Here is a 21,660-nt window from a genome sequence, read left to right on the forward strand (position 1 = left end):
ATTGAATGTCTGTAACAGATACATTGAATAAATTAAGTACAAAATAGTGGGTAGGTACATAAAAAGTACAACATTTCTCTTAAAACTAAACTTCAACCATTGCATTGGCATCGTTATTATTAAATTTACTACACTGTAATTGACTAGATAAGATGATGACTAAAACGGCGAGTTCATCCCCAACTTGGTTCCAAAGTCTAACCGAGCCCGTCTTTGATTTCGCGCGTCAACTCTGCAAAAACAAAGTGTACGAAAGTTAAAACATTAACATTTCGAGCTACAGTGCTATAATTTGTTAATTTTTTAGACGTAATCTGTTAGTACTGTGACACTTATTTATAATATTATCTACATTTTTTTACCCATTTCCCCCGACTGATTGAGATTATAGTAATAGTAGTGTTGTAGTGACTCGTATATACTCAGTTATCGACTGTAGCAAAGGAACTTGACGAGGAACCAAACAGACACGAAGGCGACAGGCGGCTACACACAGCGCGACGAAGTATTTTAGAGAGTTATCGAATGTGTCTATGATATATCATTACAGATTTTATCGTTAGCATAGTTTTATTGTTGCTTATAGATGGCGGCGTCAATCTATCGCTCAGATCGTGTATTTGTGTCCGATACGTTGTGCAAATGTCGAAGCACATAAAAATAAGATCGTAGTGGACACCGTGGCAATTGGAGGATTTCATCTGATACCATATGCGGAGAAATGAGATGAAATCGGTGGCTTGTATACAGCATAGAGCCATTCGATATAACTCTGAAAACTGAAGTATGTAGCCGCCACCAGGCATCCTAAACACGTCCTGAATGACAAAGACGATAGTTAGTAATAGTTACAATAATTATAGCCAAAGCTCCCTGAGCAGGGACCAGACCGACCCAAACGCCACACTCACATCATGTCAGCTTGCAACCGCTAGCAGGCGTGACGCCAGCGCGAGCTTCGCTTATGCGAAGCATCGGAACGGTAGTGGAGTTATCTCCACTACCGTTCCGAGAGTACTAAGTCGAGATGCGTTCTCAGAAAGGGACCTTAAGACATTACACTGAGACTTTACTTGACTTTAGTCCTTTTTCTGAGATGTGTCTCAGTACTCGGCTTCCGACCGAAGACGCTTTGAAAAGCTAGCGAGGTCAAAGGCGATACGCAAAACAAGAAATAAAATGTTCCAATATTAAAAATGTAGACTGACTTGAGCTCCTGCCACTTGATGAGCTCGTTGAGCGCGAACACGAGCAGCAGCGACGCGGCGTAGGCGGCGAGCAGCGGCGCGCGCACGCCGAACCGCAGCGCGCACGCCGCCCACGCCGCGCACGCGCCGTACGAGCCGCTCAGCATGGTGGCGCTGAACATGCTTTGGACTAGTATTCTGCAATTGTTTATTAAGCAGACGTGAGCGAACATGAACATCGTATCTATTTAGATGTTTGCGATCGTTATTAATAAATATTAATAGGCTGATATTTTAAGTAGAAAGACCATTTTACATAATAATATAAATATGCATTACAATGCTACTCACAAAAATACTACAGTCACACACCACACCCTATTTGTCCAGAATCTTCCCTGCCAGATGGAAGAATGTCGTTGTATAAAAGACAATGATATCACAACTGAAACAACAATGTTTTTTTTTAAATAAATTAGGTATTTATTATTAAGGAATTGTAATTCATAAAATAAAAAAGAAATTGAATACTCACTTAAATGCAAAGTTATCAACGCCAATGTTATATGCTGCGCTAAATAAAACCCGTCGTAGAAATCATCACCCCACCCGTGCCAGCTCTTTAACGACAAGTCTTGGCTGCTCGAGTAGTTCCCGATATTGACAGGATATATAAGCCAACAGGAGGTGGCATTCGTAAAAGATGCTATCTGCTCGCAGAAGCTTCGTAATGTAAATCCATATAATACTAGGATAGAAATAGCTGATGGTAAAAATTTGCACGCGTAACACCAGAAAACAAACAGCGCCATCTGTTGACAGAAAATAATATCATATATTTATCATAGATAAACAACTATTATGGAACAGCAGTGGTAAGCTCAACTATAATCAGTTGAAAATTTCTTGCAAAAATTGTTCCAGCCAGTTCAATAATACTTATTAGTATTGGAAAAACTGTTATACTATACATATAAAGTCATACTAATATTAAAAAGGGGTGAAATATGTTTGTAACAGAAAAACAATTAATCCTTTCGCTACGGAATTTTCATATAAATGTAGTTTGTATTTTAAAGGAGGACAAATTGCAGGCTATAATGATGGTATGTCCATGTGACATTTTTTTTGTTAATAGATAATGCTTTTGTCAATGTAGTTTGAAAAAATAAACTACCGGTGCTGGCGATTTTTTTGGTAACGATGCGAAAACTATAACGATTACACAAATATATTTTAATTATTTTTTTTTGACATCTTTAAATATCTACAAAAAAAGTACATAATTTTTTTTTACTTAGCCCTTATAGATAAAAGAAATAAAAATATTGTAGCTTTCTACCAGTAAAAAGAGTTTTAGAATCGGGTCTTTACTCGGGGTCTTTACACCAAAGGCAGCGCGACTCACCCGCGCGTTGAAGGCGAGCGCGGGGCGCGTGGCGGCGCGCAGCACGAGCGCGGCGCGCGGCGGCGCGAAGCTGAGCGCGGCCGCCAGCAGCGCGCCCGCCAGCGCGCAGCCCGCCGCGCCGCCCGCGCTCAGCGCGCCCGCGCCGAACACCATCACCGAGCTCAGCTGTTCAAATCAAAGGCAGGACCTCGCAACGCTTCCATTTTCCCAAACCTGTGTACTGGATACGTCCTCTCGACCGATTTCCCGCCGAGGTGACCATTCTTAACGAAGTTTACCCAACCTCTAAGGATATATCATTGTACACAAATATTTGTACAAAATATTGGATTTCAGGCACAGGGCCAGGCTTTATTTGCTTTTCGAGCCAAATTCGCAAAATTCAAACTGAGCTACTGATAATTTCGTTACATAAAACCCAGTCACTTTTAACTGGTCTGACGCGGGGTTAGATCCTAAATCCTCGACATCTGTAGCCTTATATAATAACTATGCTAATGCAGTTGAGGTCTATAGAATAAAATTTTAAGTAAGTTCTAGAATTTAATACCTAAGCAATAGTCAAAATTATGATAAAATATGTTGACTTAATCATCATATCACATAAAAAAAAGTTTGAACACTCGCCTGTAACAACGATAGGAAGCATGAGCTGCAGATCCAGAACTGCGTGCTGTTCCAAAGACACATGGTGAAGTGTCGCGACATTGTGATGAGTGCGAACAGCGATACGTCCGCGTCGCGAGACATCTGAGGCAGTAAATATGGTCACTCATTTGCTAAAATAGATTTATTGCTATTACAAAGAAAAAGAAAACATCGAGATCACTCATCAAAGATCGAACTAAACTAAGTTCCTGCTTCAGTAATCTCTCAAACAATCATCAGTCCCGACTGCCGAAATAATCTTTAAGATTTCGTACTTTGAATAAAAACAGATACACACAGAAATGTGCCACAAACGTTTTATTTGGTAGGCAGCTGCTTTTTATCAATTCATGCTATCACCTTCTATATTGGGAGAATGAAATAAGAAAAGCTTGACAAAATCGAATATGTTATTTCGTAATTTGAACCGGATTATATTTTCGGATGTGTTTACGTAAAAACTTTTTTTAATAATATTTGTAAAAGACGCTTTCATATAAGTTTGAAAATTAAAATTTAGTCAAGGTACACATTATTTTGTCATGTCGTTTCGATTTATAGATAAAATGCACACTTTTGATATTTGAAATAACAAAAACATATAATTTCAAATGAAAAAATGTAAGGAGATTATGATGAGTTAATTCTAGCAAAATTGTCCGCTAGTAACCTAGTAATTTCAAATATTTACAAATTTTATAAATGCTAAAGTAACTCGGTCTGTTATGCGTTCACGCCGAAACCAATGAGTTGAATTTGATGAAATTGGGTATGCACCAAGGCGAACCCCAAGTAAGGTTACTTTTTATATCTAAAACCCACGACAACCTTAACGGGCGGGCGCAACCGCGGGAGAAAACTAATATTATATATATATTTATTTGAAATGATATGTACCCTAGATAGCGGCATTATCAATTTAGAGTGACGTCACATTGCTTATAATCAGCGGGCTTATATATATATTTTAAAAAATCGAGTATGTCCTCCAAACCTGTAGATATAAATACTAAAAATGTAGGTACCTACACAATAAACTTTAAAAGAACTTTAATTACAGACAATAGATAATTTGAAAAAAAGTAAAATTGATATATTGCTGCAGTATGTCACACCATGCACTTTAACATAGCTTTTATGCATATACCATGTTCAAAGAACTTACATACCTGGGTGTTGCAGTAGTTGGTGCACGGCTGACTTTGCCATTTGTTTTTCAACTTTAAGGTGAGCGTGCATCAATTTGAACTAATATAAGTATTTTTTTGGGAAAAATTTAATTTTAAGAACTAAAACTATTGCAAGTGTGTACACAATAGTTTGTTAAATCTTAATATAATAAATACATAAAAATCCCTATTTAAAAAAAAACAACGAAGAGTATAATACCGGTATTACACGCCTCGGTTTTTTTAAACAATAATTATAATGTTACAAAACCTAATAGTAAACATATTTTAAAAGTAATGTAAGGTATTACCGATAGGGAGCATGGTACAGAGTTCAAAGACCTCGCCAAATCAATCGGCCCAATGCAATCTCGCGGCACTTGATACGGCGGCATCTTTTGACAAAGAACCGGATATAACGGCTCGACTGCAATGCTGATACAAAAAAAAAAAAAATTATAAACCTAATTAAACTAAGAACTCTAAACACATCATTTATCAATTTTACCTCGCATCAGCTTGCATAAAAATCTCCATATTTTGGCAGTTAGCAGTCGACCCCATTACGCACACCACCTCGCCGTAATCCTATTAAACACACTTTAATAAAGTTTCATCGTAGATTTATAACTTGTATATTTAAAAATAGGTAAACAGTCAAGTTATGAAAATAATTATACATATAATTTTATACCTGCATAATTTGAATCATTCGCTGAACGGAATTGGCTGTGCAGTCTGTGAACAGCGACACCAGCAGTGGTACGTTGTCCACTTGCTCTATATGAGGCCGAATGTTTTCAATACCTCGCGGCAGTTTTGCCTGTCGAATATTACAAGGCCGTAGTTATTTTTTTTTAATATTTGGATTCTGGAACATTAATTTCACTATGTAAAGGATTTTAGTTATTGAGAATAAAATTGTCATATATTAAAGACATTCAATGAAAGGTCATATGAATCAAATACTAACTACCCGTCGCGGGCTCACACAGGTAAAATAACGGTATGTATACAACTTTTAGATTGAAGAACAAAAGATAAATTCTTGTTATTCCCCGGCTAGGATAGTTGAAATTCTCGGCTCTTCTATTCTATAATATATATAATTATTGAAGAAAACCGCATTAAAAGCAGTGGCGTAGCTAGGTGGGTTAGGGCCCCGGTGCATAGAAAAATAATCGGGCCCTCGCCCCCTCTTTAACGTATATTGGCATTCAAAATTATAGATAGTATGGTATATGTATATGTATAGTGGTAGTATAAGAATAGGATACAGGATAAAGTGAGTTGAACATATCGTTAGTAAATTAAATCCATACTTCATCTATAAGCTATGAAAAGAGCTTTTCATTTTTCAATTTTAGGTTAGAGGGCCCCCAGAGCTCAGGGGCCCTGGTGCACTGCACCACCTGGCCCTACGATAGCTACGCCACTGATCAAAAGCGTATAGACGGCGGGAAGCGACTTTGTTTTATATACTACGTAGAGATGATTCTTAATTTATAGAATAGAGCCACTCCAACTCAAGCCGTCAGCGTCAGTGTCGTTTAGCACTGACGCTTTAATCAACCTGTATACATTTTCAAAAATACTTCAGTCAGATCGGGTTCGGCATATGTAATATGTGATAAAACATCGTTTATTAGTGTGAACGTAGTATTTACATATGTATAGAGTTACGAAAGTAAATCTAACAATAACTGGATTTCATATAATCAGAGGATATCAAGCAAAGGATAAAGCATTTGGGTCATTATTGTAAAAAGTATTCTGGCGTACCTCAAAGTACAGGGAAACGTACAAAGTGCCTTCTTAAATATGTTTCACATTAACAATTAAAGTACGTGTCTAATTCCAAATTGTTTAAGTGGGAACGAATGTGATTGTGATCGAAGTGTGGTAAATATAAATATTCGGCTGAGTGCGCCTGTCTTCATGTACAGACCCGGTTACTCATGTCGAAGTTAAGCGGCGCGGAGTGATCGGTGGAGTCCGTGAGGCAGGATAGCGAACGGCATGCGTCAGGCGGGGATTCCCCGGGTTCCGGGGCCGCTCCGTCTAGTAGCGAGTCTGTCGAAGCTTGGCTCGTCGTTATACTGTCGCGCTGCAACTGCTGCAAGTTCGCAATGGGGCGGAATTCTTGTTCATTAAGTTTTTAGGTTAACGTTAAGAATTGCAGGGTAATATTTCAAACATGTTATTTATGATAAGTGCAATATGGTGCCATAAAATATACGTTATAAGAACAAATGCTATATATAATTGCTTTGCACAGTCGTGTAATAAAATGATTATGTTCTAAGTATTAGTTCAGCTTGAATCATCGTTTTTACCTTTAGTCCACTGTGTGCAGTGATCGAATGCCTCGTTTTCTTGACCTCGTTATCGAACTTAACAGTATTGTGCTCAACGTTAATCGCTCCCGGGGCAGACATCGATAGCGCCTTGGACGATGATATGGTGCCGCTGAACATATGCATTAGTGGAATCGTCGATACAATTTAAACTTAAATAAATTGCTTAATAGTTTTAATTTAAAATCTACTACTTGGAAGTAATTTTTAATTCAAGCTCTTCGGCAAATGCAAAATGGTCGGGTCATATAGAGGTACAATGTGCCAACTGCTAATCTGTGGTAAATCTACTTCGTACCAAAAGCAATTAATTCATGTAGGTATATATGTATACACACACGAAAATAGAGATACACTCGCATTATAACCGAGATACTCGTGATTAGTAATCAGAAATGAATATGATGTTCAGTGTTAAAAATAATTCTTATAATGGTTATAAGAAAAAAAAAATTAAGTCATTTTGGATTCATGCAATATCGGGATAAAAGCGAACAATTTCTTTGTCAAATTATTTATAATTCAGGCTCATAAGTGTTAATTAAAATATTAATAATTTATTATACGCAAAAAAAGCTGAGCGACATTTACCGTCAAAGCATATAAATATTTTATATACTATGCCACTTCTATTCATATTATTAGTTCTCAATAAATGATGATAATTTATAATATAGATCGTGAAACATAAAAAGAAACTAGTTTGTACATAGACATGAGTAAAAGTGACATATTTAAAACAAAGCTACAAAAATCTTATGCATTTGAACATCGATAGTTTTACTTTAATGTTTTTTAATTATTTATATTTTTTATATAAAAAATATATCGCTAAAGTTTGTATCATAATGACATAACAAATATTAATATACTGTTGATTAAATTTATGTGCAAATACATAAGTTTTGCCACACCCAAACTGACATTTTGTTTTATTTATTATTTTTTATATTTCTGAACTGTTGTGCAAAGTTAACACAGATAAAATAAAAGTCACTTGAATAAAAATAGTATTATCTAGCTTTACGCTATAATGTTACATTTTATGTTATGCTTATTAAGACTGGTAATGAATGATGTTCCCGTAATTTAATTTTAAGTGTTATTTATTTTAAATGAATAACACTAAAAATAAATAATAAAAAAGAAATATAATAAGCACATTATAATATGGTGTATTCCCAAACTAATTATTTTAAAAAAGATGTGCCAAGTCCCCATATCAATATTAAAATATAAAAAAGATCACCCCCATAGCTTGATCTATCTCTTTTAATTCAAGTGATCTAGAATAGAGTATAGGATTATATCTGTCTATATTATATTATTATATATATTATGTCTTTCGAATAGCCAAAAAGTTTTTACGGTTTTAGCTTTAATTTTTTTTTATATCTTAAATGGTAATGTTATTTATATATAAAATCTTACCATCCTATCGTAGTAAGAAAATGCAGAGTTTCAAGGTTTATAATTACGATGTCGTTTAAAAAACAAAATGTCAATCAAAGTCACAAGCGAGCTATTTAATGAAGCGCGAGAGATATAGACGAACCTAAAAGTAAAGGCGTCGCCCGTATCGGGCCTAGTAAGTTGCGAGGCGGTGTTATGGCGGCCTCGCAGAGTCTGAGATGACAGCGGCGAAACCGGCTTGCTGTCGACAATACTGTCTCACTCACTATCACCGCACACTCAAAATCGTTGTGCTTGTTTTAGTTACGACAAAAGTTATGATAAAACAGACAAATAATCAAATGATACTTAAAAACATGGAACACTAACGTCACAGTGATTTTAATGTCTTCATTATTAGCTCCATGTCACTTTTTGTTCTTTTCTAAAGTTTTATTACAATGATAAATATTGTACAAGAATACGAAAACGTTTAAAACAGTGCATTTATTTTTATATTTCGTATGATATTTTGCAGAAATTGACATTATTATATTTAACGCTTAAACATTTTTGGAAAATAAATTTAAAAATTAACCGCGAGAATGTACATTAATCTGGACACATTACCTTTCTTAACTAAAAAGCTAAGAAATCGAGGTGAATATATACAAAATTAAAAAAATAGAATCAAATTGACAACTAAAGACAGCTTAATGGGAACAATTATAAAATTTGCAAATCAGGAGCTTCTTCAAATTGGCACACATATATTTAAAAATAAATGTTTTTTTTTTCATCTATCAGTTAGAAGCTTGCAAATATTCTAGATAAGGTCATACTTTTTAGGGATTAATACATCTAATGTATTGTAGAAAACAAAAATAGACCATGCAGAAGAACAATAGAAGGGAATACAGAACGACGCTTTCTTTCAGAACACTTATACAAGATTTGTTTTTCCACATTTTTTTTTAATATATCATGTCAGTTTAACAAGAGACCCAAAAACAAATGTCGTAACAGATGATATGGGGATGCAGAAGTGAGTATTTTTACAATGATATTATTCTTACAAACTATAAAAAAAGATTACAACATGAACAGCGACATCAGATTTACCAATTGTTTTTTTATTGAAGCAAATGATCAATTTTTTCATTAGAAAATAAATTATTACAACATTCAAAAAATAAGAAGGTTAATAGGAAACAAATTCATAATTCAAAATAATAAGCTAGTCAGAATATGTGTCGTGTTATATGAAAATGACGGGTGTACCTGTTAACGTATTATTTCTGTTTATCACCACTATTAATAGTGTTAGTGCCAAAATTTTGAAAGGATCATCCAAACTTCCAATTGCTGCTTTTACGACCTGTAAACTTATACTACTTTTTTTTTAAATTTTAACTCACGTCTATGTAATAATAATTAAATATGTTTATAATGCTACTATTAGCTACAATTGAAGTTTTTTTTCTTTTGAAATATGCGTTGATTCTGATAAAACATTTTAATATCCTAATGTATTTATTATTAAATATTTAGTTGTTTATTAGTTCAGAGCCTTCAACATATCCTGGTATTTTACTCTATAAATAGCTCATTTTTTGATTAAAACAAATATTTTCATTAGAACTATTACCGATATCGAAGATTATCTTATAACTAACGGTACGAGCTTGGTTGGCTCCAAAAAGACAAATTCAATTTTGGAGATGAAAATCCATTGCTTTAAAACAATATACCCGAAGCTCCAAATTGAATTTGTGGACAATCATTCCCAAAAAGACATTAGAATATACGCAATTTTTGTGATTTGTCTAGGGCACTGAGTTTTGTTACGGTAGCGTGCGAAAGCGACCCCGTGGCGCCCGACGAAAAGACGGAGAGGGTACCGCTGGTTTATTAGTGGGTATTTCGGTGTACTCGTAGTCCTGGGCACCGGGCGAGTAACACATACCCCCCCCCCACTGCACTTGGCGTATTGCATTTGCATTATTGCAGAAAAAAAAGTAGCACCGAGTTTGCTCGTTCCGGCGTCGCATATACTCAATTGATCGTTGATGTGAACGGTTCTGCTCCTCCATCCCCCACGTGCTCCTAAGCTTACCTGTGGTGGTGATCGCTCATGAGCGATATGTGACAGTTCCAGCCGGACTCGAGGCCCATCTTCTCGCTGAAGACGCGCGACCGCAGCTCGTTCTCCTTGCTGAAGTGCACGAAGCGGATGCAGGCGCGCTCCAGCCGCTCGATGAGCTCCACCATGTCGCTCTGAGCCTGGTACTGCATCGTCACCATACCTATAAACACCTGTTTCGTCGTTGTCGTTAATGTGTGATTACTGAGTTATACATGTCTCGGTTATCGACGGTCATATTATTAGATTCTCGTTCGTGAATATATAAACCAAATAAAACCATACGCACAGCCCAGATCGAAAGTTAATACCTCTCGATAGCACCTATAGAATGCGCTGATAAACATTATTTAAAGGATTGAAATCACGACAACCTTCCAAAGAGTGAGTAGTGAACCTGTTGTGTTAAATCTATAGGAGGAGGTTCGCATTTAGAACAATCACTTAGATGAATAACGAGTAAATATATAAGCTTCATGTAAAAATTAAATAAATGAAAACGTGTGCAAGTGAAATATTGTCCACTCTGCGCGCATCTTATACAAAACCAGCTACCGGTCACGGCTTCAAAAGTAACGTTCAGGGTCTATATATACAACCATCAAGAGAAAAATGCTTGTGTGTCGTAGACAATATACATTTCTCCATTTATGGAAGGTATGTGAATTTGCATTAAAATCTATTTCGTAGTTTAAAATATGTAAGCGTACCGATAGCAGGAACCTTTGTTTTATATTATGTAAGATTTATGTTTCTTTGCAATTTATTATTATACATTTTAAGTTATTTAATATATCAATTGTTACATGTAAATTGTAATCGACCGATCTTGGTATATCTATCATTTATGCTGTACTATTGTTTGATTTTACAAATCAAAATTTCCAATTTACCTGATTACATTGCATGTCGAAATAACCATCGGCGTCGTTGACGTCATCGTCCGTGACCTCGTTAAATAGCAACGAATCTGAGGAGTTTATTTTGTTATTGATTAATATGACATTTCGATTGACATAATTGAAGTGGGTATCCTTAAATAATGTTAATCGGATTGTATTCCAATCGAAAAAGGAGTAAAGATAACTTTAGATTTTCATAAACCATTTGATTGGTTAACAGCCTTGCTATATTATGCACTACAAAGAGATTAATATATCTTTATTTATAACACAACACTTATTCTACTCCACAACACTATTCGTGATCTAGAACATAACAGATTATACAAGATTACGATCAATTGTTTTTTATTGCTATTATTATTTCCATTTGTCTTTACTCCTCTTGAGGTTGGAATGGGCTAAAGATTATTAGGATTATTACTAAATTTTTCTGCATGTCGACTGAGATGAGATATATTGATTAAAAATTGCAATCGATTGCAAATATCAGAGATGTTATGTAGGTCCGTAATCGTAAACTTGGGATATCCGAAACCGTAACCAAATCCGATAAAAATATTTTTTTTGTAATTTTATTTTCGCATAGTGTTATACTTAAAAAAGTGGCTAAACTATTTTTATTGTTATTTATTTTTTCTATGGTTATACCTAATACCAAATAATAGCCTACATATAAATTTCAATCGGTACTTTGAAATTTTCCCTTTCGAGATGTCTAAATAATCTAATATTAGTCACTAAAACTATCCGAAGCAATCGGATCATCCGAAATAATTTCCGTATCTGAAACCGGTTAAATTTTATTCACACATCCGAATTGTGGATTCCAGATGCGAAATTACGCATCCATAATATCCCTGCTTCAAAAATAACGTGTCTTTAAAAAAACATACCCGGGTGGTAAGCAGTCGTGAAAATAGTAAAGAAAAGCACCGGTGGAGTGGAAGTGCAGCGCGGCGGCGTCGGCCCAGTGCGCCGCGTGCGCGCGCTGCGCCGCGTGCGCGTACAGCGCGCGGCTGTCGGCCGGCAGCTCCAGGTACTGCTGCGCCAGCGCGCCCGACACGCCGCGCGTCAGCGGCCTGCGCACGCCGCCCTTAGAACGCGCACTCACGCACGACTCACGTTACACGGATACATACGGCCACATACTTGTACGCGAAGGCCGTGCAGTACGCCGTTAGCGAGTTCCGTTGGTAGAAGTCGATGATCTTCTTGCGGTCGGACGGCGAGATCGGTGTCAGGTCGCGGCCGTTCCAGTAGTCCACGCACGAGTCCAGGATTATGTCAGCAGTTCCCTGGCCGCATCGAACGGGCGTTACATGCCGATATATATTTATGTCGTTAAAAATAAAATAAGATTTCATTCATTTAAAGCGAGCGGCGCACCGAGTACATATCAATGCCGCTGGCATCCGATATTACCAATATATGAAATATTGGAATATAGTTAATTACGAAAAACATACTTGTGTGAGCATCTGTAGTTGGTTTGATTGATCCTTCACGATGACGGCCAACATATGCGGCAGAGGAACCTTCACACGCGTACTCAGGTGTAGCGACCGAACGAACCGTGTCTCTCGCCGAATTGTATCCGCTTGCTGAAACGATAACAAAAATTGTACATTTTGGAAGTGGGCTTTCATAATGATTACTTAATAGTTGTTTTATTTAATAAGTTATTTACGTATTCATTAAGCTTTACTTACAAGGTGTCGAAAAACAGCTAAGCATTCCTGTACGTTATAAGACTCGGCGACCGCGTCCGTAAAACCGATCTGCTTGGCTAACTCGCACAGACAGCGTCTGTTTGTCACGGGGACTAGGTCCTCACTGAAATTAATATAATTTCTAAAATAGCTTATTAATTACTGTAACTATTATTCGTGCTGTGCATCTTTAAAAAGAATCAAAGACAATTTCCTAGGAATACTACATGGAGGTTAAAGATTGGGTTTAGCCCAATAAAATTACCGCCGAGGAATTGTATTATTATATAGGATAGGAAAAATCCAGTGCACTACTCAGAAATAAAACATTTCGATTGTGTTTTTAAGGCCTTCCCATAAGATAGAGAATTTAAGTCAGTGAGCAATGCATCTTGATATCGAATGTCAGGTGGTCTGTCCACCCGCAATGCACAGTGCGCGAGTTAGACCTGTGGTGCGCCTCGCAGGTGAGGTGCGCGCAGAAGTGCGCGTAGGTGTGTCGCGGCGCGCGCGCGCACGTGTTGAGCAGCGCGGCCAGGCCCAGCGGCTTGAGGCGCGCCAGGTGAGTGCGCCAGCGCTGCTCGTCGAACTCCACGCGGAACGGCGCGTTCTGGTCGTGCGTCAGGTCCAGCACCTGTCGGCGGCGGCACGAATATGAACACTTCATTTGGTCCACGCTTGGTAATGTTGAAACGAAATAGAAAGAGAGAAAAATGTATGAGGCTAAATGGTTTATCTCTTTAATTGAATATTCAATAAAAGCACATTTTGAATATTTCGACATCTAGTCAATTTATGTTTAAAAGATAAAATATACTATACTTCGACAATTGTGGATGGTTCAGGATTCTGTTTAATATCACCATCTTGATCTAAATTCGTCTGGCTTTGGTGCCCCATGGACCCGTTGAGGCTCGTCTTACTCGAGTTGTGGGACAAGGGACTCGAATTCCTTAGGAAGAATACTTTTTCTGCTGTTGGATTAGGCCATGAAAGTATACCTTTCTTATCCACACAACACAGAGCCTGAAAAAAAGGATCTTTTTGTTACAAATATCCATAACTTTACTTACTAGCAAGTTATATTTTTGTCAATTGGCATATTTAGTTCAAATTCTACATACTAAATCAACTCACCGATAATGAACCCAAAACATGAACAATATTAGCAGTTCTAGTCACCATATCTTCTCTTCCAATAAGAATGTTCCAGAAAGTCTTTCCTAAAGTTCTCAATGCCTGCGGTTTGAGATTAGACTCACTGAGTGCTTTTATTAACGGATCACTGGCATCTTCTGATATAGAGCAGGATTTTGGACGAGTATACTTCTGTCCTGTTTCTGATAATAGTTTAAATCTAAAAATAATAATTGTGTGTCGTATTTCATTTCTGAGTCTGTTTTCATAAAATAAAAATACACAAAGCTAAAAATCTATATATATAAATCTACATAAACTCTCACCTAGCCAATCCATAGCAGTTGAGTGTGACCCAAGCAATAGGGAAAACAATTTGTAATAATGGCAGTGAAGCGGCAATTATCTGCAGAAAGTACACTTCGGTCCAGTGCGTCACTCCCGGCAAGTGGTATAAGTAGCGTATCAAACTAGTCACCACCATTAACAATATTACGAGTGGTAATACTATGCCTTCTAATATTTTTACTGTGCACTGTAAGAGAAAAATTAGATTTGTAAATGTTTCAAAAGTGTTGTTTCAAGGGCAAACTTAATCTGATCTGAAATCGCGCACATTTCGATTTGTCGTGCTTCTGCTGCGCGTAGTAACGCCTACACCAGGTGTCAGCGAGAAATTGAGTCTGGATTTATTTTGGGTTTATTTTTGGCTATGGCAGTTGATTGACAGTAAGAAATCCTGTGCGCTGTGCTTGGACAGGTGTATGTTGGGTCTATGGGCCCATATAACTTATCCCGATTTTCTGGACATTACATTATTTTTCACTAAACATTTCATTCAGATTTATAAAATAACATTAAATTTGAAAAAAATATTTAAAAGACATTTCTTATTAATCTTTCAAATATTTATTTATCTAATTTAAAATAGACTTATCATGATTATTAATATACAATTTAAAAAAATGTTGAATAAATAAATATTGGACTACATCACATACATTACTCAGATCCCAATGTAAGTAGCTAAAGCATTTGTGTTATGAAAAATCAGAAGTAACAATGGTACCAGATACACCCAGACCCAAGACAACATACAAAACTAATGAACTTTTTTACATCAACTCAGCCAGGAATCGAACCAGGGACCTCGGAGTGGAGTACCCATGAAAACCGGTTTACACACTACTCGATCACGGAGGTTGTCGTCAAAATAAAGTCATAGTGGCAAGAACGACATATTTTATTCAGAGTTCATTAGATTGAACAAAACAAAAGTATTTCTACATTTTAGGGTTTACCCTTGCTTGAAACATCTGTCCTTTAACATTTATGTTTTGAAAGTAGGAGTCAGTGTGAATGGACTCTGATTGGTGGGGAATGGGCATGCATGTGTTTTGGTAGAATTAAACTATTTCTTATTTTGTAATGCTATAACCCATTCCCATATTCTATTGAGGGAAATATTCAACCATTGTATTTTTTAATCTCAGAGTTCATATAACGAAACTTAGCGTTTATGATTCTGAGACAGGTATACAAGAGTGTACAAATTTTATATGGAATGGAAGAGGTGAATATACGAGCATAAGTATAGGCAATAGTCAAGACTTACCAAATACCTCTGTTTTTCAAAAACGGTTACCGGCCTAGTGGAAGCTTGTTCCAAGGCCAGTTTCAGATTTTTCAAAAAGGGTGTTTCACACATCTTGTATGCTTTGTTGAGATGTGGTGCACGCACTCTAGGCATACTGAAATGATCTTTTGCCTGACAAGCATGAAAATTACAATGAAAACATTGGAAGATTCAAATATTTCAGATTTTATCTGTATAAAATGTTATGTAAGTTCTAAAACTTTAGTTACAAAACATAAATATTCCATGTTTTATATGTTTAATTACCTGTGATCCTGATAAAAAAATTTGTCCAAAAAATAGTTCTGGATCATCAGGTTCTAGGCCTCTGCAGTGCCCTGGAGCTTCCTGTCCTGGTCTGAGAACAACTACATCACCTTCAACCAGTAGAGCCCAGGGTAGATTTACAATAACACCTGTAATATAAAACAATAATTAGTAATACCAAGATATTTTGAACATATGATTTTCTGAAATAACTTAGAAAATTATTTAATAATACAATTATTTTACAAATGTGTTTTTATACAAACCATCTCTATAAGTCCACTGTAGTATTACACATGGAGAAAATGGAGCACATAAGTGTGGGTAATGATTTTCCCTCCATAGGCACTTTTCAATTGTTTCATCAAGAGTTTCTGTGTAAAAAAGAGGTAAACAAATAATGACACCAATGACATGACTGTAAGCAGCTTTATTTTATCAAAAACAATGTTAAAATTAGTTAGAAATTACATACACATACCTAATACTTTCTTAACTCGATGAGGTATTTCGTTGTTGTATATGTATTCTTCATTAAAAGCTATTAAGAAATTAATAGCAAGTAAAATAAATAAAAATAATGCTTCCCATAACAAGTACCCTTGGGCCAATAATGTTTCACCAAATAGATATGTCAATATTAGGCAAATTATATTAATTATTGTGACAGTATATGCGATTCCTGATAACAAAACTTTTTCAGATGAAAATGATATAATGTTACGCACAATTCCAAATCTGAAATAAAAGATATATATTTTTTATCTCAAATTGAAGAGCTCTAAAAAATTTACGAACTGAAAGTCATAAACATCATATAAACCATAGTTTATTATATATAATACAAATAAATACCCCATGCGATTTTTCTGTTTATGTTCTTCAATAACGGTTCGAATGTCATCGCGTAATTTTATAAGAGCCGATTTAGTTGAGTATCCCAGATTTTGTTTGCTTTTTTCATCCATTATATTTATAAATAAAATATGTACATAATTACTCAAAATTACTAGTCTACATGGAAAACAATTGGAATTATGTAAAATCTTAAAATAGTGAAACAAAGCTTTCAACTTTTTCGAAAGTGCGTTCCAAAGATTAGATTTAATTTTATCAATTGTCTCATAACTAATATTTATATCATTTTATCAATATATTTCTAGCAAATTTGGAAATATTTTTTTATATTTGAATATTTTAAGAAACAATTATTATGAATTAATTGGTAACTAAGTGCAAAAAATAATAATTTTAACAATATGTACAAGTTTTTAGTCCTGTGTTGATGTTTCGAACGTTTCGTCATTAAACTGTCATTTCGACATTGACAAGATTTCAATTTTCGTCCAGAAAAGTGACAATACTATATTTGTTTTGTGCAAGTTTTATTTTGTACATCTTTATGAACATAAAATAAATATTTAATTTATATTTTGTACTATTATAATATGTTTTTAATTTAATCTTAAATTAGTAATTATTTCTCCTGTATACTGGCAACATTTCCTTATTTATTGATTAATGTCTTTCGACACTGGAGTGAAGTTGGCGTTACTCAGAAATACTTCAAAGTTTTTCTTTCTATTTTATGTAAGTAGCAAGGCGTATTAAATTTACATGCATTCTCGAGGTTTCAAGTCTCGATGTGCTAAGTTTAGAAATATAAAATTACTTGAAGCAACATGATCAGTTTAAATGATAAATAAAAGTGATGTTGTTTGCTCGAACTTAGTCAACCTTGTGTCAACGTTTCGGGTGGACAGTACGCCATTGACTTCTCGTGATAAAAATATAAAACAAGAAATGTGTTTATCTTTTTTCGTTACTTGCTTAGAGCAACGGCTAATGTTATAAATCGGAATGTGACAGATAAAAGGTGCTCAGGACAATTGTTTCCGTTATGGCAGATTTAGATTCACGCAAAAGAACGAAGTGTAGTAGTGGTTCCAGGAACGGACCGCAGTTTCGATCATGGATTTGGTGTATACTAATAAAGTGTTTTATAAGTTTACCGTGCATATTCTCAAAATGTCTTGGTGTAGATATTACAGTTGCAGTATACCCTCAAGGTGACATAACAGTTCCGTATGGTAATCCATTAGAAATTTTTTGCATTGCAGAAAATTATTCGTCTAATGATATTGAATTTTCACTTGCTGGCAAACACCTCGAATCTGAGATTGTAAACAGTACAACAAGGAGATTGTACATCAAAAAGCCCGAAAAGCAAGTAAATTCTTATTACTGTAGAAACAACAAGACTGGGAAAATATGTGTTGCTCGAGTACTTGTTGAAAGTCCTCCAGCTGATGTGATGGACTTTAACTGTTTGTCCAAAAATCTTGATATATTAAATTGTTCATGGACTAGTCCTGAGTCATATAGTAATGTTAATTATTCTGTAACCTTTTCTGTTAATGGAAATTTTGTAAAGTCACCACGAATAGCAGAAAAAGTTGACAATACATTTACCAGATACTGTCTATGGAATACAAGTAGTCAGCCAAGATATAGGCAACAAGAAGAAGAACAGTTCTTTCACCTAATAGCTTGTAATGTATTTGGATGTAACAAACAAAATTTCACCATAGATCACTACTCAATTGTCAAGCCTGATCCACCTATTGACTTGAGAGTTGTAAAGAATGGCACCCACAGTGTTGTCTTAAAATGGAGTGTTCCTAACAATATTGTTGATTTATTGAGATGCGGAGTGGATCATATAATAGAATATCAAATTGCTAAAATTGATAATACTACACAGTTTCACAGAGTAGATGCATCATATCTCCCACCAAAAAATAAAACATATAGATTTCAGTTAACAAATTTACCATATGCACATATGCAATATGAAGTAAGAGTGTATATAAAGTCTAAAAAAGCAGTAAAAAGAGAATTCTGGTCTGAATTTGAATATACAGTTTTCTGCACTGCTAGTGAGAGGCCAAAGAGACCGCCTGATATGATTGCAGGTGCATTTCATCAAGCTACTTATGAGAACAAAAGAGTGGTTTATGTGTATTGGAAACAGCTTGAGGAATATGAGGAAGCTGGTGCAAACTTCACATATAAAGTACTGGTGTCACAAGGAAACAAGACAGAAACTGTATTTCCCGAAAAAAATAAGAGTTTGAGCTATGTCATTCTCAATGCAAGCCTTGATGCCCTAGATGTGACGGTTTGGTCATTTAATATGAATGGTTCCTCTACTAACAGTAGTCATCTCTATATTCCTCCAGAGAAAGATACACGTTACTTAAAGCTAACATCCTTTACCAAATTAGCTTATGAAAATGGTACCTATGAGCTGTCATGGGTGGGTATAAAGGATATTGACAATTATACTCTTTTCTGGTGTCAACACAACACTACAAAAATATGTGCTGGACGAATGGATTTTGCAGTACTTGATCCAAAAAAAAATAATCACGTTATTGATTTGCCAAGAGAATACAGGTATCAGTTTGCAATATCAGCAAATAATGGCACAAAAACTAGTGGCATGGTCTGGGCTAAATGTGACATATCAAAAGACGGAGTTGTTATGTATGGCTTCCCTGTTCATTTAAATTATGATGTGCCTGGTAAGTCATATGTAACTTTAAGATGGGTAATGGACTGTGCTCTTCAAGATGGAATTATAACAGGTTATAACATAAGTTATTGCCCAATTGTTCAAACAAGTAGTTACTGTGATAAATCAGTAGAAAATAGACACATTTTTATACCTAATCCAAAACAGATGGATGTAACTATAAAAAACTTGCTGCCCTTTAGAACTTATCAGTTTACTTTTGCCCTTAAGACTATTTATGGTCAAAAGAATATTGAAAATGCTACTGCAGTACTCACAACATCAGAAGATACACCAACAAATCCTATAAATGTTCAAATACTTGATGTAAAAAATACTTCTTTGACTATTTCATGGGACCCGCCCATCCAACGAAATGGCAATATTGGTAAATATGTCATTTACAACTATGATAAAGAATTTTATGTAGATAAGGTTTCTGAAACTGATACCTCTAGAAGAGAAGTTACACTTACAGGATTGCAAGGATATACTAATTATTCTTTAACTGTTCAAGCATGTAATGTTCCTATAGGCTTATGTTCAAAAATTGGATATAATGATGCAATATTTGTAAGAACAAGGATTGGCTCTCCTAGTAGATTAAAGGCTCCTACTGTTAAAAATAACCCTGAGAAGCTTACATGGGAAAAACCTGATAATCCTGGTGGAACAGTAGATCAATATCAGATAAGAAGGGTAATAGACGACTTGGAACCGGAAATAATAAATACAACTGGTTTAGAAGTTTTACTTACACACTGTGAAGGAGTGGTTTCAACAGAAACTTATGAAGTAAGAGCAGTTAATTTTGACTATGACTTGTATCATGGAGTGCTAAGCGATGGAAACGTAACTTTGCCTGAAAGAGCTAAAAATGAATCTGTTAATGAATATCCAGGTCCATGGAGTGAGCCTAGTACTGTGGCCTGTCGAAGCAGAGATGGATTGACTATGATTTTAATATTTATGGCAATATTTGCTCTAATAGGTATAATTTACGGATCCATTAAACTATACAAGAAATATAGGAAAATGGAAGACATTAAGCCAGTCTTGCCAAATGGCTTAGGAATTCCTGAAAAAGATATTTCTAAATATACTTTTGGTGGCTGGAATCCTACAAACAAAGAAGAAAAGCCCTCATCCGACGAAATGCTGTTGTTGCCGAATAGCAAGACTACAGTTTCATCACCGGATTTGAAGCAAAAGGATGAAAATTGTGGTGCAAGTGATCAGACCGATAGCACCGCTTTGTCTGACTCTTCACGAGGACCCGTCGATCGACAAGTTTCAACTTCAGATGATGGTTCTAATTCCTCGTTTCATATTGAACCAGAACCTATTAAAGCCAATGAGGTTGATAATAACGAAATACACGAAGGAGATTCGTCGACAATTGATACAGAAAGTTCGCGGGAAAATTCTCCTTACTTAAGTGACAAATCTTTTAAAAAGAATTCTACAACTGGTTATGTTCAACCCGTCGTGAACTCTGCAAGTGGTTACGTACAGTCAGCACCTGCACCAATAAAGGGTCCTCTGACAAAGAGTACACCTACACCTGCCAGTACCAGTTATGTTATGGCTGGTCTGCCTCCACCTATATTTACTACTAGTGCACCGTCTCAAGTACCAAATCCACCCGCTCCATCTTCGGGGTACGTTCTCCCTGAAGAAGTACAAGCGAGATCTATGGTGAATTTCTCTAAATTAGGGTCTGCACCTCCAAAGTTGTTTGGACCTGAAAGCTTGCCTACTATGCCTACCTTGCCACCTCCAGCAAAGCATTGCGCTGACAACAGTTATATTCAGCTACAGTCATTAGATTCCTTGCCTAGTCTTAAGACAACTGTACGGAACCCTGTGCCATTGAAGCCATCTGCCTCGAGTGGCTACGTTAGTCCAGAAGATGTTGTCATTAATAAACATCTTAATAATATGCTGTCAGCTGGTCAACTTGCCGAGGAGCCCGCCATATTAGATCCAACGATGTCTCCTGATGCTTATTGCCGTTTCTCTTGGAGCACTGACCCCGCTAATGATAATCTACACACGTTACTCGCCGAATCACCCACGCGAACGACCAAGAATTGATTATATCATTGCGTATAATAGTTGACAC

The 21,660-nt window shown here is 35.8% G+C and overlaps 3 protein-coding genes across 4 annotated transcripts in view; 2 read left to right on the forward strand and 1 right to left on the reverse strand.

The window, feature by feature from the left end:
* Positions 1-12: 12 nt before the first annotated feature.
* LOC125065563 (transmembrane protein 94) lies at positions 13-17,033 on the reverse strand. Of its 2 annotated transcripts, XM_047673241.1 has the most exons (27): positions 16,814-17,033; positions 16,440-16,696; positions 16,225-16,332; positions 15,959-16,107; positions 15,671-15,823; positions 14,382-14,590; positions 14,056-14,275; positions 13,741-13,944; positions 13,368-13,552; positions 12,919-13,042; positions 12,676-12,810; positions 12,359-12,504; positions 12,143-12,288; positions 11,198-11,274; positions 10,278-10,477; positions 8,325-8,423; positions 6,749-6,881; positions 6,361-6,528; positions 5,107-5,235; positions 4,921-5,000; positions 4,724-4,847; positions 3,223-3,345; positions 2,596-2,760; positions 1,723-1,999; positions 1,539-1,632; positions 1,209-1,385; positions 13-232 (listed from the first exon to the last, which is right to left on the reverse strand). In XM_047673241.1, the coding sequence occupies exons 1-27, from the start codon at positions 16,924-16,926 to the stop codon at positions 160-162; spliced, it is 4,068 nt and encodes a 1,355-aa protein (XP_047529197.1). In that variant the 5' UTR covers positions 16,927-17,033; the 3' UTR covers positions 13-159. The 2 variants fall into 2 exon arrangements, with proteins under 2 accessions (XP_047529197.1, XP_047529198.1); XM_047673242.1 differs by lacking the exon at positions 8,325-8,423.
* Positions 17,034-17,507: 474 nt separating this feature from the next.
* The window catches only part of LOC125065655 (WASH complex subunit 1-like), a 35,214-nt gene continuing 31,061 nt past the window's right edge, over positions 17,508-21,660 (forward strand). Inside the window, exon 1 of the mRNA XM_047673409.1 lies at positions 17,508-17,548. The gene's annotated coding sequence lies outside the window, so the exon portion shown is untranslated. The remainder of the gene's footprint in view (positions 17,549-21,660) is intronic.
* LOC125065654 (cytokine receptor) lies at positions 17,555-21,638 on the forward strand. The gene has a single exon (XM_047673407.1). The coding sequence runs from the start codon at positions 17,859-17,861 to the stop codon at positions 21,630-21,632; it is 3,774 nt and encodes a 1,257-aa protein (XP_047529363.1). The 5' UTR covers positions 17,555-17,858; the 3' UTR covers positions 21,633-21,638.

The sequence above is a fragment of the Vanessa atalanta genome, chromosome 8 (assembly GCF_905147765.1).
Source record: "Vanessa atalanta chromosome 8, ilVanAtal1.2, whole genome shotgun sequence".
Classification (NCBI taxonomy): Eukaryota; Metazoa; Arthropoda; class Insecta; order Lepidoptera; family Nymphalidae; genus Vanessa; species Vanessa atalanta.